The sequence below is a fragment of the Aquarana catesbeiana genome, linkage group LG04, assembly GCF_042186555.1.
Source record: "Aquarana catesbeiana isolate 2022-GZ linkage group LG04, ASM4218655v1, whole genome shotgun sequence".
Lineage (NCBI taxonomy): Eukaryota > Metazoa > Chordata > Amphibia > Anura > Ranidae > Aquarana > Aquarana catesbeiana.
Window position 1 is genome coordinate 642,852,991 of NC_133327.1, and position 26,492 is coordinate 642,879,482.

At 41.9% G+C, this 26,492-nt stretch overlaps 1 protein-coding gene and 1 pseudogene across 1 annotated transcript in view; both read left to right on the plus strand.

Annotated features, from left to right (window-relative positions):
- The window catches only part of KCNH1 (potassium voltage-gated channel subfamily H member 1), a 535,460-nt gene that overhangs the window by 312,740 nt on the left and 196,228 nt on the right, over positions 1 to 26,492 (plus strand). The window contains exon 9 of the mRNA XM_073628425.1: positions 22,695 to 22,894. Coding sequence (XP_073484526.1) covers positions 22,695 to 22,894 — 200 coding nt within the window. The remainder of the gene's footprint in view (positions 1 to 22,694; positions 22,895 to 26,492) is intronic.
- Positions 21,180 to 21,297, plus strand: LOC141141879 (U2 spliceosomal RNA; annotated as a pseudogene).

The window sequence follows — 26,492 nt, forward strand, 5'->3', positions numbered from 1 at the left end:
TATAATTTCTAAAACTTTCCCCCTTACTAACGGAACCAGACAAGGATGCCCACTATCCCCATTAATTTTCTCACTAGCAATAGAACCACTTGCGGAATATATAAGATCAACCCCCAACATTAAAGGTATAACTATAGGACGATATGAACATAAAGTAGGATTATTCGCAGACGACATCATACTTACATTAACCAATCCTACCTCTTCCCTACCTGAAGCTCAAAAATTACTAGATAAATTTGGGGAGGTATCGTACTATAAAATAAACCAAAACAAATGCTATGCTCTTCCTATGAACATTCCCAAGACACTAATCAATACACTACGCAAGGAAAATGGCTTTAACTGGGATAACTGCACAATAAGCTATTTGGGAATACAACTTACCTACCCACCAACCAAAATATACGAAGCTAATTATCCCCACCTTTTAGACCTAGTCAACAAAGATTTACAAAACATACAAAAAACACAACTTTCTTGGGTAGGGAAAATAGCCGCATTTAAAATGCAAACCCTCCCTAAAATACTATACCATTTTAGATGTTTACCCATCCCAATCCAGTCCAAATTTTTCACGCAACTGAATACAAAACTTAAAAGGTGCATATGGAATGGAAAGAAACCCAGAGTGGCATTTTACATCTTAACTACCAGAAAATCCTTAGGAGGAATGAACCTACCTGACATCAAAAACTACTATTATGCAACCTTATTAGATCAGATGAGATATTGGTTTAACAACACGGAAGACAAACTATGGCTAAACATAGAGAAACAAGTCACAAAAAGACACGACCTGTATGCCCTAGCAATAGCTTACGCTATACTACCAAAGATTAATATACCTAAACTACTCAGTATCAGAACCACATTAATAGCTTGGAAACGAATGGGTTAAAGAAGGTTATCATCTTTACGTAAATTTACCCTTGCATTATAAAGAGATCACTCTAAATAAATTGAGGAAACATACCAAATTAAAAGATTTCAACCCGACTAACCCTGTAGAAATCCCTTTAACTATATGGCAATTTTTCACATGTCAAAATCAACTATCAATAAAAGGAATTTCTCTTTTTTATGATCTATTATCGACTCACCCACTTGACAATAAAAACACACACATGATTAAATGGGAGAGAGATCTAGAACAAACATTTACCTGGGAACAATGGAAAAAAGCCATTCATATATCTAGCAAATCATCAGCATGTATCGAGCACTGGGACAATGCACAAAAAATACTCAATAGGTGGTATCTGACCCCATATAGATTATCGAAAATATATCCCTCTACATCTAATTTATGCTGGAGATGCAATGATCAGACGGGTAACCTTTTACACATTCTATGGAACTGTAAAAGTTTGCAAAGCTTCTGGAATTCAATATCTACCTTCATTGCAGACCTTACGGGCATCCTAAATAAACTAAATCCTGCCACAGCCTTGCTAAGTATTAATTTAGATATATATCCTAAAGAATTCAGAACAATTGTATTCCACACACTAATAGCAGCAAGACTCACTATATCCAGCCTCTGGAAATCCAGTAATGCACCCAATTTATTGACAGTTATAGCCAGAATTAACACACAGGCCCAATACGAATTAAGGCTGGCTTATAAAAACTATTCCACCATTACATTTAGGAAGAAATGGAGTACTTGGATATCCCATCCCAAAGCATCCAATTACTTAAAACAATTTAATATATAATGTTATGACAAGTTGGAAGTACACTGAAGTCATATATAAACACACCTCAGATGTAGTATATCATCCTGGACCCACTTTATTAACCTATGCAACAAGTTTTGTTCAGTTAATTTAAGCATATATGTGTATGTATATGTGTTTTGTTTTTTTTGTTTTTTTGTTTTTTTTGTTTTTTTGTTTTTTTGTTTTTTTGTTTTTTCCTAACAAGTTTCTGTATTCAACTAATTAACGCAATTGATGGCCTATCCATGCCTACAGTTTGAACCCAATAGGGGTAGGCTGGTACAGACTATCAATTACTGTATTTGTATAAGAATATTCTTAAGAACTATTGCAAAGAAGTTAGTCACAATTATTATCGTGACAATGTCAATCTGTATTGTTAAGAAAATCCCTTCAATAAAAATCTATTGTTAAAAAAAAAGAATAGAGCATCTGTAGTGAGAGCCAGTGATCGGAGTGGGAGTGTCATAGGAGCTCCCGAGCCCCGCCCCCGGACCTCTGTATTCACCAGCCAGTATAGAGGGAGCGGGGCCGGGAGCTCCACTGACGCTCCCACTCCGATCACTGGCTCTCACTACAGACGCTCTTTTCCGAGTATATAGGCTGCACGTAGGCGGGGTCAGAGCGTCAGTGGAGCTCCCGGCTCCGCCCCCTCTCAGCTGGCTAGCGTGGAATACATCCTCCCCTGTCCTCTGTGCGCTCTGCAAAGCTGTCATCGGGACCCCAATTCACGGCTAGCGTGGGCCCCCCAACAAAGATTGGGCCCAGGGCAAGTGCCCCGTTTGCCCTGCGCTAAAGACGGCCCTGCTACTAGCTTAGGTTGGAAGCTTCACACTTTGCTAGCAGTGGTGGCTGGTGCTTAATATTTTTTTTGGGGTAAGGGGCTTCAAACAAATAGTGGCCGATCAGTGCCCCCCCCCCTCCCGGAGACGGACGGTGGCAATCAGTGGCCTTACCTTAGGAGACTGATGCTGCTTCTTGCTCCAGGGAAGAGCCGGGGCCATTGCTTCTCCTCCCAGCTGAATAGAAAGTGGGTCCTCCTGAGACCCGATTGGCCGGGAGTCCCAAGACTCCCAGCCAATCAGGTCTCAGGACCCGCTTCCTGATTGGCTAGGAGGAGAAACAGAAAGACATTAGCGAATATGTCACACAACTGGATGGGCTCAGGGCTCTGCGCCCGGAGCCCATCCTTTTTTGGAGCCAATTAGAGCCTCAGGCTCTAATCATGTGCTTAAAAAAAACAAAAAAGTATTGAAATCCATGCGTCCGGCGGCCTGCATGTAGATTAGGCTTAGGGGGTCGCCCCTAAAGGACGGGCCGCCACTGGAATCTAGCTCTATTATGACATGCACAAGTATGGGGGCATGTGTGACACTTGCTATGCGCCCATTTTTTTTTGTTTGATGTTGCATACCTTATATAGAATGTGGATTTCTGTATAGTCCAAATAGGCTGTGGATTAGGGAGCGTCAGGTCTCCCAGGGGCAGCTCACAGACACAAGGACATCATGTTGCTGACTGTCACTAACATATTCCCATGTATAATAACATTTTGTAGAATATCTCCAGTCTGCCAGTATCTCCAGTCTTATGGCCTGTACATACGGTCGGATTTTCCGATGGAAAATGTGTGATAGGACCTTGTTGTCGGAAATTCCAACCATGTGTGGGCTCCATCACACATTTTCCATAGGAATTTCCGTCACACAAAGTTTGAGAGCTTGCTAAAAAATTTTTCGACAACAAAATCCGTTGTCTGAAATTCCGATCGTGTGTACACAAATCCGACGCACAAAGTACCACGCATGCTCAGAATAAATTAAGAGACGAAAGCTATTGGCTACTGCCCCGTTTATAGTCCCGACGTATGTGTTTTACGTCACCACCTACAGAATGATCGGATTTTCCGACAACTTTGTGTGACCGTGTGTATGCAAGACAAGTTTGAGCCAACATCCGTCGGAAAAAGTCCATGGATTTTGTTGTCGGAATGTCCGATCAATGTCCGACCGTGTGTACAGTGCAATCTAGTTGGGTTCTCATTGTTAAAGTGGTATTTAATGCAAAAGCAACATTTTTATATTTTGCAGTTTACCAATCCGTAGCTTCCCTGGCGGTTTTCCCGAGTGTGGCTCGGGGTTAAATTTCAGCACCATTAGCGGTAACCCCGAATCCCCAGGATCCTGCGATGTCCCCCCCCCCCCGCTGTGTCTGCGGGCTCTGTCCTCCGCCTCTCTGTGCCAGGCTCCATTCCCTGCAAGCGTCGTGACGCACGGGGGCGGAGCCTGGCAGCAAATTCAAAAAAGTAAAAATTCATAACACATATAGTACAGTGTAATCTTACAGATTACAGTACTGTATGAAATTATTTCACATCCCTTTTGTCCCCAGTGCTTTGTCCAATGCCCTGCATGCAGTTTTATATGATATATACTGTTCTTTCTGCCTGGAAACTTGAGATTGTCCATAGCAACCAAAAAGTGTCCCTTTACATCAAAAGTGGTTTTAGACCAGCTAGAAAACAGTGATAGTAAATTAGAACACTTGCAGAATTGAGCGATAGTGAATCGTGGGGAAATGTATTTTATTATTATTATATTATTATTTTTTATAATTATTTATATTTATTTATTATATTATAATTTATGATTTTGTGTTTCAAACTTCATCATACCCAGGATATCTACTAGACTCTTGGTAGACAGATAAAAGTGTGTTATTGCTAAGAATTACAGGCCTACAATATAAAACGCCAAATTTCTATGCAAAATAATTGTTCCACTTTGAGATGCAAAAATCTGAAATAATCAGACCGCCAGGGAGGTTAAAGGGGTTGTAAAGGCAGAAGGTTTTTTATCTTAATGCATTCTATGCATTACGATAAAAAATCCTGTGTGCAACAGCCCCCCTCATCCAACGATGTGCACAAGAGCTGAGTCTCTCCGGGGTCTCTCATACCTCATGGCTGAAACAGCAGTGGGAGCCATTGGCTCCTGCTACTGTCAGTCACAGCCAGTGAGCCAATGAGAGAGCACAAGGCAGGCCGAGCTACTCTGTGTGACTTATGGATGCATAGAGCAGGGCTCGGGAGCTAGAACGCACCAGTGCCCCCAGAGCAATTGGCTTACTATTGGGGGCACTCGCTGAAGAGGAGACACAAGGAGTGCCAGTGGGGGACCCGAGAAGAGGAGGATTGGGGCTGCTCTGTGCAAAACCACTGCACAGAGCAGGTAAGTATGACTTTTTTTTTTTAAATGATCCTTTAATATCACTTAAAAAAAGAAAACCAATGCAGCCACCACATCTAATGATTGATAAGCTGCAACATATTACATATTTTGTTTTTTGGATTAAATACTGCTTTAAAGTGGTTCTAAAGGCAGAAGTTTTTTTTATCTTAATGCATTCTATACATTATGCATCAGCCCCCCTAATACTTACCTGAGCCTCATCTTGATCCAGCGATGTTGCACAAGAGCCTTGGCTGTCCGGGGACTCTCCCTCATTGGCTGAGACAGCAGCTTGTACCACTACACAGAGCAGGTAAGTATAACATGTTTGTTATTGTTGAACAAAAAAAACCTGAGACTTTAAAGCGGAGTTCCACCTAAAAGGGGAAGCTCCGCTTATTTGCTTCCCCCCCTACCCCCTTCAGTGCCACATTTGGCATCTTTTGGTGGGAAGGGGGGAGCTGGTCCCTGTTTTGACAGGTACCCGTCTCCATTTCTGGGAGACCTTGCCGTGGCGAGATCCCTCAGAAATTCGGCCCCCCTCCTCCTTCCTCCTCCACTGGGCTAGTTATTAAGCGCAGCACACTTTGTGCATGCTCAGGAGGGAGCCGGCTGTGAAGTTGAAAGGCTTCACTGCCAGTTCTCCTTACCATGAATGGCGGCGGCAGCACCCAGGAGCCGTCCAGAAAATCTATAAAAGTCAGCAGCTACTTTTAATTTTTTGGGGGGAGGGGGGGCGGCGGAACTCCTCTTTAATATCACTTTAAATGTGGTGGCTGATTTCGTTTTCTTTTTTGAAGCTTTTTTTTTTTTTTGAAGCTGGTGATCCAGTGATCTAGTGAACCTCATACACCTCCTGTCTTAGGGTGGAGGAGCAACAGCTTTGGACAGCAGCAATGTCAATCTTTGGGGGAGCGTAGCGTTAGATGTACTAGCAGATTCAAATGGACTTGGCTAACAAATTAAAAACTGAGGTCCTGAAAAAAACTTTGAGTATTTACAGCAACAGTTTTTTTTTTTTTTTTGAAAAACTACCTGGATCTACAATCTGAAGAACACTATAAAAATAATAAGCATCTTATACTTACTTCCTCTGTTGCAGTGGTTTTGCACAGAGCAGCCCAGATCCTCCTCTTCTCGGGTCCCTCTTCGGTGCCCCTGGCCCCTCCCTCCTGTTGAGTGCCCCCACAGCAAGCAGCTTGCAATGGAGGCAGCCGAGTCACAGCTCTGTGTGTCCATTCAGACATGGAGCCATGACCCCCTCTCTCTCCTCACTGGCTCACTGACTTTGATTGACAGCAGCGGGAGCCAATGGTGCTTCGCTGCTGTCTCAGCCAATGAGGATAGAAAGTCCTGGGAAGCCAAGTGTCTCCTGGAACATCGCTGGATAGAGAGGGTGCTCAGGTAAGTATTAGGGGGGATAAGGGGGGGGCTGCTGCACACAGAAGATTTTTTTTATCTTAAAGCGGAGTTCCAGTCATATTTTTGTTTATTAGGAGTCAGTAGCTACAAAAAGTGTAGCTGCTGACTTTTAAAAAACAACCACTTACCTGTCCCACGATCCAGCGGTGTGCTCACCCCCGCTGTGTTCTCCCTGTGTCCTCCCTTGGCAGCGCCAGCATCTCTACTATGAGCACCCGGCTGCGACAGCTTGCGGCTTCACTCCTGGGTGCCCACTGCGCATGCGAGAGCGGCGCTGTGCTCTCTGACTGGTCCCGAAGTCTTATAGGACCTGTCATGTGTCTCACAAGACTTCAGGAGGGAGAACTTCCGATCACCTATGTAGACTGGAATGGAAGTGGTAGCAGGTACCTGTCAAAATCGGGTACCTGCTACCCTCCTTCTCCTCAAAAGTTCAGTTTCACAAACAAGAGGAGGCCTTATAATGGGAAAGTTCCCCCAAAGGGGTTTTTAAGCAGCGAGGTAAATAAATGGTAGGTAAATTAGAAAAAATTTTCTTTATTTAAAAATGATTGGCATAAAATAATTCCATGAAAGTTAAAATATGACCTCTAAAGGGGGTATACCCAAAAGTGCAAATGTAGCAAACACAAAAAATGTACATAATATTATATGACAAAATGTCTAATGTATGACACAGTGTGATGCGTTTCGACCCGTTTCATAGAGGTCTTCTTCAGAGGATAGGTTTGCTGCAAAGAGATTGCATTTAGCATATCAGATTAAGAAATACATGACGGACTGTATGTACACAAAAATGGCCATCTCACATAGTTACCCAAGTACATGCAATGGGGATCTCCCAATCAAGATTTCCATAAGAGCTGTCAGATGATCCCGCGTTAATCAAGGTCAGATAGTGACCCAAAGAGGAGACGACATTTCGCTAAGTGCGGCTTTCAGTGGGTCACATGTAGATAGGCCTACCAGGCCAAGTGGGGTCAACATCTGCGGCAAAGTTCCAAATCTTAAATTCATCTATGGTAGGTGATACCTATATTAATTTTTTTTATATTATTAAAAAATTCAATTTATGTCATTGCACGGACAGAAAAATCCAACCAGGGGAGCAATTTTGAAAAAAAAAATTATTTTACATATATTTTATTATTTTAGGTATTTTTTATATGTTTTTGTTTGTTATAATATTTAAAATTATATATACGCTGCTGTCATGAAATAATCTATAAATAATTTTTAATGAAGAGAGAAGAGAGAAAAGGACCGTGAAGGACATGAAATTCAGTGTGGGACGTGAAGTCACTATTATGTAAATGGAATAGATGAGGGGGTGGAAAGGAAAAAAGTGAAGGAAGAAAAAAGGGAAAAGGAATAAAAAAAGAGTTGAAGTGAAAAAGCAATGGTGGTGTATGTGAAAAGTGGTGAATGGAAGAAGGAAGAAGGGAACGATGCAACAAACAAGGTGAAAAGAAGAGAAAAAGTGAGGAATAAAGGCGAGTGCATGGTGAAGAGAAAAGAAAGAGGAGTCCTTAAGTTCAACTTTTGGGTGGAACTCCGCTTTAAGGCATAGAATGCATTTAGATAAAAAAACTTCTGACTTTACAACCACGTTAAGTCTTGTTCACATTCTAGGTATTCTCTCTGTAGTGCAGAATGATGGATCTCCATGACACAGTAGTAATAAGCGTTGTTTATTTCCCAGGAGTACCTTGGGCAAATAAAGAAACTGAACACAATCCCTGCCGTATATGTACCTGCTTGTTCTTTGTTTACTAGATGACACTAACTATAATTAGAGAAGAAAGAACAAGTACATTAATGCAGGATAAGGAAGTCATTTGTTTATTTAGTAGAATTACCCTCATTATGTGATCCTTGAGTATATATGAAAAAAAATAGACTTTAAGTCAAAGTATATTATTGGAGGCATATTCATCAAAGGAAAATCGGGTTAGCTAGAGCAAGGTGATCCCTCCATAATTATCAAGGGACAGATATTATTTACTATGAGCTCAAGGGTAAAAAAAACCTGGTTGTACTAGAAGACAAACTAAAGATACCTATAGATGTGACTGAGATGACTATAGACCCATCTAGATGAAAGTTTGGTTGGATCTACCAGCAATTTTCTTGGCTTGTAGGGGAAGGCAGTTGTCCTTGTTGGATATTTTTGGGCAGTTGCCATTGTTTGTTTAGGCTCCATTCACACTAGTTGCGATTTCATATGCGACTAGAAATGCATGACAATGGAAATAACATTATTTTCGAAGGTGCCCATTCACATCAATGCAACTCAGCATGGTACAATTTTGGAGAAGGTTCCTCTACTACTTGGGTGTGATTCCAGCACCATTTTGGCCCCATAGAAAATATAAACCTTATCCAAGTTGCACTTCACAATCACACTGAAAGTAAGAACAAAATCAGATCGCAGCAGTGTGAACCTAACCCTAAAGTGGTTGTAAACCACAGAAATGAAATACAAAGCATTCTCTCTCTATAGTGTATACTTGTCTCATTCCAGAGCACTAAGAGGGTTATTTACTGAAACTGCATGGTGCAAAATCTGGTGCAGCCCTGCATAGAAACCAATCAGCTTTCAGGTTTTATTGTCAAAGCAATGTGAAGTTAGACGATGATTGAATCTTGTGCAGCTGTGCTTGGTAGCCAGCGTGCACCAGTTTTAGTAAATCTCCTCCTTAGCCCATGTTCACATTGGGCCGATTTTGCATGCAATTTGACATGTCAAATCACATGCCAAATCAGCGGCAATTGCCATATAGCACCGTCCGAATCGTCGCGGCACCGGCTTTGCGGCGCCGCACCGCTTCCCAAAAGAAGTTCCTGTACTACGTTTGGCAACTTTGGGGGCGATTTGAATAGACATCTGTGCAGGAACCCGCACAGATGTCTGTCGAATCGCCCCCAAAATCGGACTGCATTGTAGGTTTGAAATCATGCGAGTTTAGCTGAACTTGCACGATTTCTAACCCGCATCAGTGTGAACCTGGGCTAATTGTCATTTCAGTCTGCTGCTTTGTTCCTCAGCTACAGCATGAATCACTTCTGACAAGTATTCCTGAGAAGAAAAAAAATGGTGACAGGGGAGGGACCGGCAACAGAGTCAGTGCCGGTTCACACAGGGGCGGCACCACTTGCAGGTCGCCTCAGCGAGGCGACCTGCAAACGACTTCCGAGGCGACTTGCAAAACGACTTCTGCATAGAAGTCTATGCAAGTCGCCCCCAAAGTAGTACAGGAACCTTTTTCTAAGTCGGAGCGACTTGCGTCGCTCCTATTAGAACGGTTCCGTAGCACAGAACGGGAGGCGACTTGTCAGGCGACTAGGTCGCCTGACAAGTCGCCCCTGTGTGAACCGGCACTAACAGTCTCAGCTCTGTTCCTGTGTGCTGTGTGAAGGGGGGTGTGTCTCTTCCCTCCAATGAGCTCTCAGAGCTCTCCTCACTGAGCTCTGCGAAATGTAACTTTAGCTCTCTGCCCCCTTTTTTTAAGAACTCTCAGACCAGCTTTAACCTCCCTGGCGGTATGATTATGTCAGATTTTTGATGCTGAAATTGGTACAATTATTTTGCATGGAAATTTGGCATTTTATATTGTAGGCTTGTAATTCTTAGCAATAACTCACTTAAATCTGTCCAAACAAGAGTCTAGTAGATATCCCGGGTATGACAAAGTTTGAAACACGAAATCATAAATTATAATATAATAAATAACTATAAATAATTATAACAACTAATAATAAAATAATAATAAAAATTATTCAATAATGTAATCAAATCAAAAACACTGAAATTTGCTCAGCTGCAGAATTGTCGCTGTAATTACTTTGTGTTTGATGACGGATTTCCCCACATGTCAAATCGCATGCCAAATCGGAGCCTTTTGCAACCAACGGCAGTGTCCGAATCGGTGCGACGCAGACTTTGTGGCGCTGCACCGATTCCCAAAAGTAGTTCCTGCGCTACTTTTGGCGAGTTCGGGAGCGATTTCAATAGACATCTGTGCATGAACCCGCACAGATGTCTGTCAAATCGCAGCTGAACTCGAAATAAAGTGCGGGTTTGAAAATTTTCAAACCCACCCTCAGTGTGAACGTGGGCTCAAGGTAAGGACAGAGCTGATAGTGTCTTAATATCATATTTTTCCATGTACTTCCATTACATTACCATCAACACACAGACCTTTTGGTGGCTGAATCATGTCTATATGTTCAACTGCCACCTACTATATGTGGAAGGCTTTAGAGAGCACATAAACAATTCTGCTACTGAATGGATGGAATGTATTCTCATGAATTTCATTGGGTTTTAGCAAATTACTAAAGGGGTTAAGAATCTTCACTTTTGGGTGAATATTTACTTTATTATCCAATCATGTGAAAAGCAAATTCCCATTAACTAAACTGCACATGACTGGGGTATATATTGTTATGTGCAATAATGTCAGCAGTCACCAGCAAATTCCTAGGCAAAAACTTAATTCACAGTTATAATGAATAAATAGGCCACATTCACAGTGATGTCACTGGACTTTAATAAATCGATACACCATATTCTCAGTAATGCCGCTGTTCCCTAGTCAATGAGTAGGCCATATTATCTGTGATGTCACTGATCTTTAGTGGTTGGTCAGGTTGTAGGCAGATGCAATTTATCCTCCTTTCTGTAGGTGGCGTTGTGTGCTGACCTCTGTACAGAGGGAATGGAGGGTGAGATTGGACATTGCAAAAGTGGATGATCTCGGTGACCATCTTGAGTGAGGGAAATCCTAATAAATAGCAATGCCCTGCTGAAGTTTTATCTAAATGCGCGGTTGCAAAGTGGATGGAGTAAGGACAGGATCCACAATGGATAGGGACAGCTTATTTAGCCTAGGGAGAGGTTCCTGAGGAGGAGGGACAGCACTGCCAGCGCTGTTAATCCCAGGACTCCTGTGCTGTGACTTAGAAGTCTTCTATTTGCCAATACACCGCCGCTTTGCCTACAGCCACCCCTCTACTCGGATGCTGCTCCAGTACTGTAAGCCAACTGGAAACTTACCAATGAGCTGCTAACATTGTTGAGAACTCCTGCAACTGTGTTCTTGTGATATTGTGCTCCTAGTATTATATTTTGTGGAACTGTTAAGTCAAATATTTGGGCACTGTACTCCACTTGTTGTTTGCCTATCTACAATGTAACCAAACAATAATTGTGCCACTTTTTTGGGTCTCTCTGTGCCATTCTTCCGCATGTGGTTCCAACTCCTTGGCCCCACCCATGAGGTTCTCAGTAATTTCACTGTTCCTTAGCCAATAGGCCAGATTGTGTTGTCACTGATTTTTAGTGACTGGCTAGGCCGCGTTCTCTGTGATTTCACCATTCCTTAGTCATTGGATAGGCCTGATTGTCCATATTGTCCCTGATCCTTAGTGACTGGCTAGGCCAGGTTCTTGTGATTTCACCATTCCTTGGTCATTGGATAGGTCAGATTGTTCATGATGTCACTGATCCTTAGTGACTAGCTAGGCCAGGTTCTCAGTGATTTCACCATTCCTTGGTCATTGGATAGGTCAGATTGTTCATGATGTCACTAATCCTTAGTGACTGGCTAGGCCAGGTTATCAGTTATGGCACTCATCTTCAGTGAATGGATAGGTTTAATTCTTAGTGGTGTCTCTGGTTTTAAGTGAATGGCTAGGCTGTGTGATGTTAGCAGTCTCTAGTAAATAGGGGCTTTTACCCCTCACTGCTTTAAACAAAACCCCCCAAAAAGTTTTGGCTTTAGATACTCTTTTACTTTTCAATGTAATATGAGGATACCACCTCCACTTTTTGGATGTTGTGGTATGAGCTGAACAGGATCTATCCACCACAGATCTATATAAGATATAAATAATGCACTCTTCCACTCTATCACAATCCATCTAACTTCCAAAGAAGTGCCTAAAAGCCAACTCAAAACATATTAGTTTGACTGTTGGAGCTTATTAGGCAACCATCAGAACATTATTGACAGGTACCATGCCAGGGGCCATGATCCTGGCTTACTGTTACACAGCAAGTCAGAAGTTGATGGTCAGGACAGATCATTATAATTTCAAAGATGAAAGAAAGCCAAAAATCACTGCATTCTACTCATGAGGAAATTTTGGTCCTCTTCCAGGTATTATAAAACAAGCCAATTTGAAACATTGCAAGATCTCCAGAAAAGACAGGCAGTAGGTAACCCTTTCATACAACCATCCTAGCTTCTGTACAGTATGTCAGGGAGGCATGTGATTGGCCCCAAAGTTATTTTGCAGCAAAACAATGGCCCCAAATATACAGCCAATGAACTTTCTGATCTCAACGTCATCAAGTCTGTCTTTGATTACATGAAGAGACAGAAGGATTTGAGGCAACCTACATCAACAGAATATCTGTGCTTAGTTCTCCGAGATGTTTGGAACAACCTACCTGCAGTGTTCCTTCAAAAACTGTGTGAAAGTCTACCTAGAAGAGTTGATGCTGGTTTGATCCAAAGGGTGGTCATACCAGATATAGATTTGATTTAGATTGTTCTTCTGTTCACTCACTTTGTATTTTGTAAATTGATAAAAACAAACAATTTAAAATATATATTTTTGAAACATTCTTACTTTCCAGCATCTCTTCACACCTGCCTAAAACCCTCAGTGCCTCCTAATCAATGTGACCTACCAGTGCCCATCAGCGTTGCTTATCAGTGCTGCCTGTCAGTGCCACCTACCAGTGCCCATCAGCGCCGCTTATCAGTGCTGCCTGTCAGTGCCACCTACCAGTGCCACTCATCATTGCCGCCTTTCAGTGCAGTCTCATTATTGCCCAGTAGTGCCGCCTCATCAGTCCCCATCAGTAAAGGAGAAAAATTAAGTTCGCAAAATTTTATAACAAACTATGAAAAAGCTTTTTTTTTTTTTCAAAATTTACGATCTTTTTTCGCTTGTTTAGCAAAAAATACAAAAACCCAGTGGTGAATAAATACCACCAAAAGAAAGCTCTATTTGTGTAAAAAAAAAGATAAAAAATGTCATATGGGTACAGTGTTGCATGGCCGTGTAATTGTCATTTAAAGTGTGACAGCGCTGAAAGCTGAAAATTGGTCTGGGCAGGAAGGGGGTAAAAGTGCCTAGTAGGCAAGTGGTTAAAGAGATACAATATGGGGGCAAGTGTGGTGGAGATGTACTACATATAGGGAATTTTTAGCCCTGATCTCCCTTTTACGTGTGTGTTTGGTTCACCTATATCCACATACAAGAGTTCTTGCAATGCTTTGGATGAGGTTATAGAAACAGTCATTAGAGAGAACCAAAAGAGTGTGGTGTTAAAGCATGCCCTAAATGGATCGAGTGGTGACCTGTCATGTGACCAAAAGCCTAGGCATTCACTGTGTGATCTAAATAGAAGATAAAGATTGGCTGATCCCCTCCTTTAGCATCATATATCTATTCCACTGTGGGATCTTGGATCAGTGCAGGTAAATCTTTTGGTTGTCTTTTATACCTTTAAGGTACTAAGGTAGCAAAGTGCGCAGTATAGCTGGTGATCTTAATTGACTATCAGTCTGCTAAAATGACAGTCCAGTTGAACAACACTAATGTTAAATACGCAGATGAAATACATTTATTGAATTTGTTTTATCTGTCAAAGGATTTATATTTCTGGCCGTTCATGCTGGCCATAGATGGATTAAAATCTGACCAGTTCAGCAGGGATCGGTTGAATTTTTGATCTATCTGTGGCCATTCCTGCTCAACAGAAATCGATCTAATTATCATATGGGACTGTTGGAAAACTTTTGTCGATCCGTGTAGTCTGACAGTGAGGGAGTCCTGCTGTTGAAAGACAGTAACACATCATGGAGGATTTCTCCATCCATCTCACTTGTGTGGATGGGGGAATCTGTTCTTTTTTGTGCCCCATAACCAGGGGCGTTGCTAGGTCTACAAAAGATCTGGGGCTAGAGCCCATAGCAGGGTAGTAAAGAAAGTCATACGCTTGGGCGGGAATACACATGTATACACAGTAATATACGTGTGGGTGTATATATATCCCCAGAGAGCCCCCCACTTACATCAGGGTCCCCAGAGAGCCCCCCCTTACATCACCTTACATCAGGGTCCCCAGAGAGCCTCCTCCTTACATCAGAGTCCTCAGAGAGCCTCCCCTTTACATCAGGGTACCCAGAGGGCCCCCACACTTACATCATCATTCCCAGAGAGGCCCCCTTACATTAGGGTCCCCAGAGAGCCTCCCCCTTAAATCTGGGTCCCTAGAGAGCCTAGGCCTTAAAATCAGGGTCCCCAGAAAGCCTCTCCTTTACATCAGGGTCTCCAGAGAGCCCCCCACTTACATAAGGGTCCCCAGAGAGCCTCCCCTCCCCTTGGGGACCCCTGCAGAGACTCAGGGCTGTTGGCCTCAGATTCGGGGCTATAGCCCCAAAAGCCACCCCCTAGCAACGCCCCTGCCCATAACACAGTCCTGTCAGACAGAGTAACTCTGCTGTAGTTAAACTTATTGTAAGGTCTTGTTTTTTTTTTTAGTAAAAATAACAAACATGTCATACTTACCTCCTCTGTGCAGTTGGTTTTGCACAGAGCAGCCCAGATCCTCCTCTTCTCTGGACCATCTTCGGTGCTCCTGGCCCCTCCCTCCTGTAGAGTGCCCCCACAGCAAGCAGCTTGCTATGGGGGCATCTGAGCCGAGTCACAGCTCCCTGTGTCCATTTAGACACAGAGCCGCAACTCAGTCCCACCCCCCTCTCTCTCCTCATTGGCTCACTGAATTTGATTGACAACAGCGGGAGCCAATGTCACGCCGCTGCTGTCTCAGCCAATGAGGAGAGAGAGTCACTGGAGATGGGCTCAGGTAAGTATTAGAGGGGCTGAGGGGGCTTCTGCACACAGAAGGCTTATTATCTTAATGCATAGAATGCATTAAGATAAAATATCTTCTGACTCTACAGACACTTTAACTAACATTTACATGACAGTGATTGGACAATGAAAGAAGAGCCAGCAGACTGATAAGCCCTTCTCTCTGTTACTCTGCTTTCTCCTCATATCTGCATTCTCCTTGTTAGCACATAAGCACTGTATCACAACTGATTGGCTGCTTATATTGCATCTTGATCTCCTAGCCTGAGCTCTGCTGAAATAAGTCAAATTTAAGAATTTATACTAATTGTTTTTAAAACAATACATTTAATGATGTATTAGGTACCAGGCTACTGTATTTTTGTCTTCTACTAATATATCATATATCTGGCTGGAGCTGAGCTTTAAAGTGGTATTAATGCACACTTTTTTCTTCTTTTAAAAAAAAAACCCTACAAGACAATGCCATAATGTGCTAGGATGCATCGCATTCTGGCACATTATGAAATACTTACTTTAGAACGAAGCCCTCCAAGAGCGTGCTGTCACCGCTGACAGGACTCCCATCTTCACCCGGTCTTCCGGGTTTGCATGCTCCGGCCATCTGATTGGCTGAGCAGCGAGGATGCATGCGGATGCGTTGACCGCGGCACGGAGTTCTGAAGGGACGGCACGTGTATGCCATCCCTTCTGCATGCATGCATGCAGTGTGAATATCTCCTAAAACGTGCAGGTTTAGGAGATATTCACTGTACCTACAGGTAAGCTTTATTATAGGCTTTCCTGCAGGTACCATTAAAAAAATTGTTTACTACCATTTAGTTCCAGTGAAGGGAACTCTTAAGGCGTCAGCATACCAAGACATTTTTGGACAATTTCATGTTCCCAACTTAGTGGGAACAATTTGGGGATGGTCCCTTCCTGATCCAAATGACTGCACACCAGTGCACAAAGCAAGGTCCATAAAGACATGGATGGGTGAGTTTGAGGTGAAGGAACTTGACTAGCCTGCACAGAGTCCTGACCTCAACCCAATAGAATACCTTTGGGATAAATTAGAGCGGACACTGTGAACCAGGCCTTCTTGTCCAACATCAGTGCCTGACCTCACAAATGTGCTTCTGGAAGAATGGTCAAACATTCCCATAGACACACTCCTAAACCTTGTGGACAGACTTCCCAGAAGAGTTGAAGCTATTATACTGCAAAGGGTGGGCCAACTCAATATAAGACTGGGATGCCATTAAAGTTCATGTGCATGTAGAGGCAGGTGTCCCAATACTTTTGGCAAAATATAGCATGCATATATATATATATATATATATATATATATATATATATATATATATATATATATATATATATATATATATATATATATATAAATTATATGTAAAGTGCTGCATAAATTGTTATTCTATATAAAAACCTGTAATAAATAAATAATTAAACACTGCTAATGTAAAATATGCCTTCTGTATCACTATAAGGAATCCATGAATTTGATTATGCAGAAAATTGAGATGTGTGAATGTGGTGGGGTATGTTTGGCTGAATGTACACCAGTCATACATCTTGTCTTTTAAGCCCATACATCTAGCATAATAAATTGATGTACTGTCTTTATAGAAGTTGCCTAAGGAAGCCAAATATTGCTGGATTATGCTTATCGCAAAGTCCCAGCTAAGAAGATCCTAATTGTTTAAATATACTTCAGAAAATTGTTGATTCCCCCAGAAACGTTCCTTGCTGGCTTGGGACATCCTTACCTTCTCACTACTTCTGTGTCTTTTCTGATAGCAATTAAGCATGTTGCCTGGGAAAACGGCCAAGATGTAAGACCTGGACTGAGATTCTTCCAGGAACACTTTCATGTAATAACATTTTAATTGCATTATAAAAGTATCAAATTTTGTGAATTACTGGCTTACAACCCCCACAGTATATGGCTGGTATACGACTTCTTAGACACTTATTAGAAATTAGCTTTTGTATAAAGGATAACTTTACAGTAGATCACCAGTGTTGCCTCCTAACACCCAATATTAAGCTTCTAGATGAGTCTATATCCATTGAACTTCTGTATCACTTATGTTTCTTTCAGAGATAATGATGCTTTTAGAGGGGTATTATAGTCCTTTGTTACTGTCAAGCTTTTTTAATATTTTCTTCAGTCAAAACTGTTCTATTGTGGACTTCAGTGGCTTGCAGCTCATGGCATACCCATGCCCATGTCAACCGTCTCTCCAGTGGTGAGAGCCTCTCACAGTAGATAATGTCTACTCCCCATCCCACAACACCATACCAAACGAATCAGTCTCCGGCAGCTGAATTCTCCATTCATCCACAGGTGGAGTGTGACACCACCACTAGGTTTTGTACTGACTGTGGCACATAGTAGGAATATTGGTGGTAATATCTGACATCTGCAGTCGCCAATGTAGATGAGCTGATGAAGATATAAGATGCCATGAGTCTGTGTTGTTCACTCTCCCTCATGCTCCACGGTTTGAGAGGGAGAGGCTGCAAAGGGCTCAGAGAGAGGGTGGTGTTGGAACCAAGGAACACCCTGGCTTTCCCTTTTGAAGACTCTAGTTCTGGGTCAATCAAAATGACCATAGTGATCACCAAAGGGGTTCAGCTAGAGAGCAACGCGGAACAGAATATAAATGCCAAGAAGATGTTGTGAGGCACTCAGTGCTACATCCTCTGTGGCAATATTAATATTTCATATTTTGATGGAAACTGTAGTGGTTTTAGGTCAATTTAGCCAAACAACGACCACAAAAACTTTCTGGAAATATTAAAATATTTTCAGTAACAGTTCAACTGATATAAATGCATGATAACATCACTGTGCTGGTCATAGCCTGTGCAAAGACCAGAGATATGGGAGGGACCCATAAGGTCCACCACTACAGATTGCCTGCAGAAAACTACAGGAGGGGGCGGAGACAAGACCAGTCACCCTGTACAAGGAGATAGAGCAGTAGTGACTGGTCTTTATTACAGGAAGCTCCTGCAAAAGAACAGGAGTTGTTTAATGCTGGATTACTGCTCAGATCTAGGAAAAAAATGAAAAGAACACCAATTTTTAATTAAGAATACAAATGCCTTTTATATTTAAACAATATTGGTTTAGCCCAGATTTAGTTTATCAAGAATATTATTGAAGTTAAAACAGAGTATCCAAATAAACAAAGTGACAGAAATTCGTCCAGGCATAAAGTAACAGTTTCTCAAAGGACCATGTAATTAAAGTGGGGTTCCACCCAAAAAAAAAAAAACTACATGAAAAATTCTAAAAAAAAATACAAAAAAAATTTGGATATATATATATTTTTTTTACTCACCTCTAAATGCCTGTTGCTAGGGGGTCCCTCGTAGTCTGCCTCTTTCAGTGCCTGGGCTGGTGACATCACTTCCGTCTCGGCACAGGAAGGGCTCAACTCTGCTCCCTCCCTCCTGTCAATCATCTGGGACCCATTACAGGTCCCAGGTGACTGAGCGTCCAATCACGGCGCGCGGCGCCGCTCGCGCATGCGCAGTGGGTGCCAGGCTGTGAAGCCACAGCCCGGCGCCCACAGTTGCAATGCCGGCGCCGCTGAACGGAGGGGGAGACGAGCGGGGCTTCGATCCACCGCATCGCTGGACCCTGGGACAGGTAAGTGTCCAATTAAAAGTCAGCAGCTACAAATACTGCAGCTGCTGACTTTTAATTTTTTTTTGGCTGGCCCTCCTCTTTAAGCCTGGATTTAAGCGTTAAATTCATTTGTAAATGTATACATTCCTAATTTTATATTTTATATCTGTTTTTATATAGATAAAATTATACAATCTTTGTTTTAACCACTTGCTGACCATGCACTGTAGCTTTACTGCAACATTGGTCTTTCGGGTAGGGGGCACATACGTGCCACCGCCGCGCCAGCCATGCATTAGTCACAGCATAAGCCAGTCAGCGTGTGCCAGGCAATGGATGACCGCCAGCACCCGCTGATCGGCGATGAGGAAGTCAGGTCAGAGCTCTGCCCATGTATCAATGCAGAGCTCTGGCCTGTTAGCGAGGATGTGCTCGTTTTTGTTTTCCTGCAGGGAATAAAAACCATCACATCCCTTAGTAAAAGCCACATAGTACACACAAAAACACTGGTTAGGCACACATTTAATCCTTTGATCACCATAGATGTTTAACCCCTTTCCAGCCAGTGTCATTAGTACAGTGACAGTGCATATTTTTAGCACTGATCACTGTATTATGGTCACTGGTTCCCACATAGTATCAAAAGTGTTAGTGTCAGATTGGCCGCCTCAATATTGCAGTCCCGCTATAAGTCACTGACCTACTAGTATAAAAAAAATAAATAAATATAAATTCCAATACTAAAGTTTGTAGACGCTATAACTTTTGTGCAAGCCAATAAATATACACTTATTGGGATTTTTTTTAAACAAAAATATGTAGAAGAATATATATTGGCGCTGGCTTTTCTTCTAAGTTATAACCTGTATAATAAAGAAAAAATGAAATGGGTAGCCCCATGTGAACCCCCAATGGCCCATACCAAGAGGCCGTTTGGGTTTGATCAGAGTTTGGTGCTTTTCTCATTTGAAGAGCTCAATTAGTTGATTTACTATATCTTTAAATGCATTTGTCGTTCTTATCTTGTTTCTGTACTATTGACTTGTTAAATTGAAGCTGCCTTTTCCAGATTTAATAAAATATTTGAAAAAAAGAATACATATTGGCCTAGATTTATAAAGAAATTGGATTTTTTACATTTTTTTTTTCAGTTTCAATCGTTTTTATTGCTTTTTTGAAAACAAGTAAGATAAAAAAAACAAAGAGATCATATAATGGGGCAGCAAACAATCCGCGTCTGCTCCAAGCATGTAACGGGTAAACTATATATAAATACAAGGCTAGGTAGAAAGTGATGAGGACCACAGAGCACCTTGATAAGAAATGCCATGGGGACCTCTAATGTGAGTAAACTGGAGTCTAAGGAAGACATCAACTTTTTATATAATACTACTAGAGCTTTCTAGTAATGTAAACGCAGGAGGTACACCATCCGGTTAACCCCTCGATGAAGCAGATATACATACGAAAGATCATGGATTTAGGAGCTTAGCATTGCTATAAATTAATCCTGAAGAAATAGTATTAGTGGCAATAATTCCCCTTACTCAAATTTTGTGATAATTAAGGCACTTGCAACTTTTACATTTTTTGTTTTTTATTGGATATGTTTTATAGCAGGAGGTAAAAAATAATATTTTTTTCAAAATTTTTGGTCTTTTTTCATTTATAGTGCAAAAAATAAAAAACGCAGTGGTGATCAAATACCACCAAAAGAAGGCTCTATTTGTGGGAGAAAAAAAGATAAAAGTAACGCAGTGCCGTATCACAAAAAATGGCCTGGCCATGAAGGGGGGGGGGGGGGTAAATCTTACGGAAGTGGTTAAAATAAACCTTTACTATGGTGCACCCACAGTGGCACAAGTTTCCTAGAGCAATATGAGCTTTTTTTTTTAAGAAAGCACAGCGGTGGTTGTTTTCTTTCAGACGATAGGCAATTGATTTACTAAAGGCAAGTAAGATGTTTACTTTGCAAGGGATTTTGCTCCAGAGTTTAGCAATAGGGAGAAATTTCATTTTGCAAAAAATGCCCAATCATGTGCAGGGAAATTAAAAAAAAAAAACATTTTTGCTTGCACATAGTTTGATAATGAAAGTCAGCAGAGCTTCTGCTCATTCACTGAGCTTTATAGAAAATTCCCTTGCATGTTGCAACTTCCCTTCCAAAGCAAACAGCCTATTTGCCTTTAAAAAGTCAACCTTAATCTGTCTCCTACTGAATCTTTGCATGGAAATCTTTATGCTAACTTAAATATCTGTGTATGTATCATTTCTTGGCTTTTTGGCTAAGATCAAATGTAGTATCCGTTCTTATCAGTTTAATATCTGATACATCCCCCCATTTTATTATAATCTTATTATAATCTCATGCCCTGTACACACAGTCGGACATTGATCGGGCATTACGACAACAAAATCCTAGCATTTTTTCCGACGGATGTTGGCTCAAACTTGTCTTGCATACACACGGTCACACAAAGTTGTCGGAAAATCCGATCATTCTGAACGCGGTGACGTAAAACACGTACGTCGGGACTATAAACGGGGCAGTAGCCAATAGCTTTCCTCTCTTTATTTATTCTGAGCATGCGTGGCACTTTGTGCGTCGGATTTGTGTACACACGATCGGAAATTCCGACAACGGATTTTGTTGTCGGAAAATTTTATAGCCTGCTCTCAAACTTTGTGTCGGAAAATCCGATGGAAAATGTGCGATGGAGCCTACACACGGTCGGAATTTCCGACAACAAGGTCCTATCACACATTTTCCGTCGGAAAATCCGACCGTGTGTACGGGGCATAAGAATGTGCCCAACTAAATCAGATATGATGTCATGCTAGCATCGTTTGTGACATGTCCACACGTTTCTTACTTTTTGGCGTATTGTGCCCACCTCTTCCTTACTGAGTACCTTTTATGATATATTGTTTTTGCTCTGTTCTTTGCCTCTCATTGGTACTGCTACCTTGACATGTCATGATGCGACTCATGCACCTTGCTACCCACTCATCTAAAATTTGTCGTACGCGACTACCAATTGTTTTGTGTGTATAATTCAATAAATTCAGTAAATTTCAGCTTAAGATACTGAGCTCTGTAAACAACTCATTTTCTAACCACAGGTGGTAAGGAGATATTGGAAAATGTAAAAAAGGGACCTTTACCTAATTGTAAAGTCTTGTTTTTTTCCCCATAAAAATAACAAACATATTATATTTACCTGCTCTGTGCAGTGGATTTGTACAGCGCAGCCCCGATCCTCCTCTTCTCTGGTCCCTCTTCTGTGCTCCTGGCCCCTCCCTCCTGTTGAGTGCTTCTGCAGCAAGCAGCTTGCTATAGGGGCACCCGAGCTGAGCCACAGCTCTGTGTATCCATTCAGACACGGAGCTGCGGTTCAGCCTCACCCCCTCTTTCTCCTGATTGGCTAACTGACTTTGACTGACAGCAGCAGGAGCCAATGGCGCTGCTGCTGGTTCTCAGCCAATCAGGAGGGAGAGTCCCAAGCAGCCGATACACATCGCTGGACAGAGATGGGGCTCAGGTAAGTGTTGGGGGCACTGAGGGGGGCTGCTAAACACAGAAGGCTTTTTATCTTAATGCATAGAATGCATTAAGATAGAAAACCTTCTGACTTTACAATCCCTTTAATGCCCCCCCGCTTGCTGAAAATGGAAAAAAAAAGTAATATTTTATAGACAACTAAAAAAAATCATTGGAATTCTTGACCAAAATAAATAGAACTAGTTAAAATGTAACTATCAACTTTCTTTTCTTTCCAGCTCTTCTATATGCAACAATTTTTGGTAATGTGACCACCATCTTCCAGCAAATGTACGCCAACACCAACCGCTACCATGAAATGCTGAACAGTGTGAGGGACTTCCTCAAACTTTACCAAGTGCCCAAAGGACTGAGTGAGCGTGTGATGGATTACATTGTGTCTACCTGGTCTATGTCTCGGGGGATCGATACTGAAAAGGTATGTGACTACGATTGTTTCCGTGTATTATTCCAGTGCTTCCCAAAACAACCCGTTCTGTAGAGTCCTTATTTAAAAGCTACTGTGAAAGGAAATACATGGGGGTCTGTGTTAAGCTGGCCATACATTATACAATTTTCTTGTTTGATTTCCTTTAGCTTTACCTTCAACTATGTAGTGCAAGGGCCTGCCTGATTGCACACGAATAGAAAATGTTTAGGTGTGACCTCATATTATATGGTTTCGGTAAATCTAAAGGAAAATTGTACAACAAAATTGTTTAATGTATGGTCAGCCTTATGCTATTACATTATTATTTAATTATCTGGTCACTGCAACTGGTATTTTCTTTGGCACTGAAGTAGTGGTGCTTTTTCCATCTCATAAATCGTATGTTACATGCCACTTCCAGATCAGCAAAGCACCCGTACGTCGCTGGACTTCGGGTGGTTATACCGGAATGATGACTGCAGCTGGTACGTTTTTGTAGAGCCGGAGGTCATCTCTCTTGTAAGAGCAATCCTAGCGTTTACCTAGCCGCTGGATTGCTTTTACAAGCAGCAGCAGCGGCTTTCTCTGGCTCAACCTTACCTGGCTGGTCAGAGAGCCAAGCAAAGCCCGGACTGGCTTTGATGGGCTCTTGGCTATAGTAACCTGTAAGCGATGACCTTACATCACTTCCAATTTTCCCGGATGTCAGTAGCGCCATTTTTAAAAAATCAAAAGCATTCGAAAACACCAAACTCCTCTTTGAGCCGTTCGCTTCCTCCCTTATCAGTCTAAGAACCGAATAAGTTCCAGTAATCCATGTCCTTAGTCTGCTTGTCTTCAGCAAACTTTTTGTGGGCTTTCTTATGCATCATCTTTAGAAGAGGCTTCCTTCTGGGATGACAGCCATGCAGACCAGTTTGATGCAGTGTGCAGCGTATGGTCTGAGCACTGACAGGCTGACTCCCCACCCCTTCAACCTCTGCAGCAATGCTGGCAGCACTTATATGTCTATTTCCCAAAGACAACCTCTGGATATGATGCTGAGCAAGTGCACTCAACTTCTTTGGTCGACCATGGCGAGGCCTGTTCTGAGTGGAATTTGTCCTGTTAAACTGCTGTATGGTCTTGGCCCCCGTGCTGCAGTTCAGTTTCAGGGTCTTGGAAATCTTCTTACAGTCTAGGCCATCTTTATGTAGAGCGACAATTCTTTTTTTCAGATCCTCAGAAAGTTCTTTGCCATGAGGTGCCATGTTGAACTTCCAGTGACCAGTATGAGAGAGTGAGAGCGACAACATCAAATTTTACACACCTGCTCCCCATTCACACCTGAGACCTTGTAACACTAACAAGTCACATGACACCAGGGAGGGAAAATGGCTAATTGGGCCCAATTTGGACATTTTCACTTAGGGGTGTACTCACTTTTGTTGCCAGCGGTTTAGACATTAATGGCTGTGTGTTGAGTTATTTTGAGGGGACAGCAAATTTACACTGTTATACAAGCTGTACACTCACTACATTACATCATAGCAAAGTGTCATTTCTTCAGTGTTGTCACATGAAAAGATATAATAAAATATTTACAAAAATGTGAGTGGTGTACTAACTTTTGTGAGATACTGTGTATATATATATATATATATATATATATATATATATATATATATACGAACACACACACAGCTTTTTTTCAGCTGGAACTTGATGGAACTTAGTTCCGCCCCTCTGGCTCTGTCCTCTGCTTCCTGCTCATCATTATCACTTGTAAATACAGAAGTATGGCTTCTGTGTTTACAAGTGATAGCTTATCTCCCAGAGGCTCCCACAGATCGGATCTCCTGAGCAGATCCCACTGAGTGCTGGACTGGGACAAGGAAAATGCAGGTTCTTGGGGTGCAGTGCAGTCATGGGCGAGAAAGGGCACGTGGTACACTGCACCTTCTGTGATCTCCATTGTTTCCCTGTTTTCCCCCCATGAGCTGCCAAATCTCTCATTTTCCTTTTCACTTCATTTGTTTGAAAAGAGCAGTGCATACTAGTTGTGGTCATGTGCAAAGCTCTATGCACACTACTCATTCCGTAGTCCATTTGGGTCCCAACGCTAGCTGGCTGAAGAACAACGGCACTTAACTGTCTCTTAAGACAAGCTGCTCTGCAAGCAACAGCAGCAAAAAATAGAAAAAAGGAATTTGGAGATTTGGAGGCGGCTGAGAGCAATAAAAGGTACTTTTGTAAGTTAAAGGCAAAGTTCACCTTTTCAGGCAGAATTTCACATTTTTTTATAATAAATAGAATCCTTTTTTAATATTTCTGACCCAGCAATCCCAATGTTCTTATCTCACTTACCTCATCCACAAAAGGTTTGAAATTTCATGTTTCTGTCTGAGTTTTAAAAAATTATTTCTGCTTGCATTACTTCCTGTAGTCCAGCTCCCATCATTCTATGTGTTTTTGCATCACGGAAAAGGGTGTGATAGGGCGTGTTTTACCAGTCTGGACCACACCTCCCTCATTACTGTAGCATTACCTGCTGGTGACCACACACATTACAATATTATTGTACAATCTCCTTTATATGTAGTGCAAGGGCCTGCCTGATTTGATACAGATTGATAGATTGTTTGGGTGGGCCCTCCTGTTCAATAGCTCTACTAAATCTAAGGCTGGATTCACACTATTGAGAATTGGATGTTGGTTTCCCTGCATCCAATTTGCATGTCAGGAGATTGTGACCGGCTCTCAATAGAGCCAGATCACACAGCTCTGGGACTTCTGCGGAGCAATTTGCACAGGAGTCCTGTGCTTCTTCTGGTCTGTTTCAGGTCTTTCAGTGTATGGCCATCCTTATACAAGTACATAGGGGGAGTGGATGGAGACACTCTTCTGTCAGGCCCCAGTCACATCTTCACACAGCAGGAACACACTTTTTTTTTTTTGGGAGGGTGTTGTAGAGCATTTCCGCTTGTAACGCATAGGGCAGCCCATTCACTTGAAGAGCTCGGCAAGTCTACACTCTACACAGCATGAAAATTCAGCCACAGTGACCCCATGTGGTGGGATGACTATTGCACAACATAACTTGCAGAAGACTTGCAGAATGTTTGCAAAGAAAGTTGATCTGGAGTCATGCAATGCGGACTTGCTGCAATTGTGCAACAAACTTGTGAAGCCTGGCAAGTCTAGCAATAGCTTAGCAAGTCATTTTCATACTTGCAGCTCAATTGCTTACTATCTGGAATAACACTCATCCCTAATTCTTACACAAAGATGTAAAGCCTTATAAGGGATAAATATACTGTACATAATAAATAAATAGGCATTCACAGTTCTAATAATTTAGTATTAAATATTATTTTTCTTGCTCTTGTGGCTGGTCCTGTTTATGGAGCAACCTGACATAAAATGAATTGCTCATCTGGAATCCAGTGGAGAATGCGCGGCCCCTTTCTTTATACCTTATGCTAGGAAGGAAGAATGGTAAGGCCTCAGTTACAGATCAATAAAAGGCTAGTATAAGTACCATCATCCCGGGGTTGTATAGTAGAAAGAGATGTGAGGGTGGAAATGTGGCGGCAGTTGCTGCTAGTGCCTATTCACATATGCACCC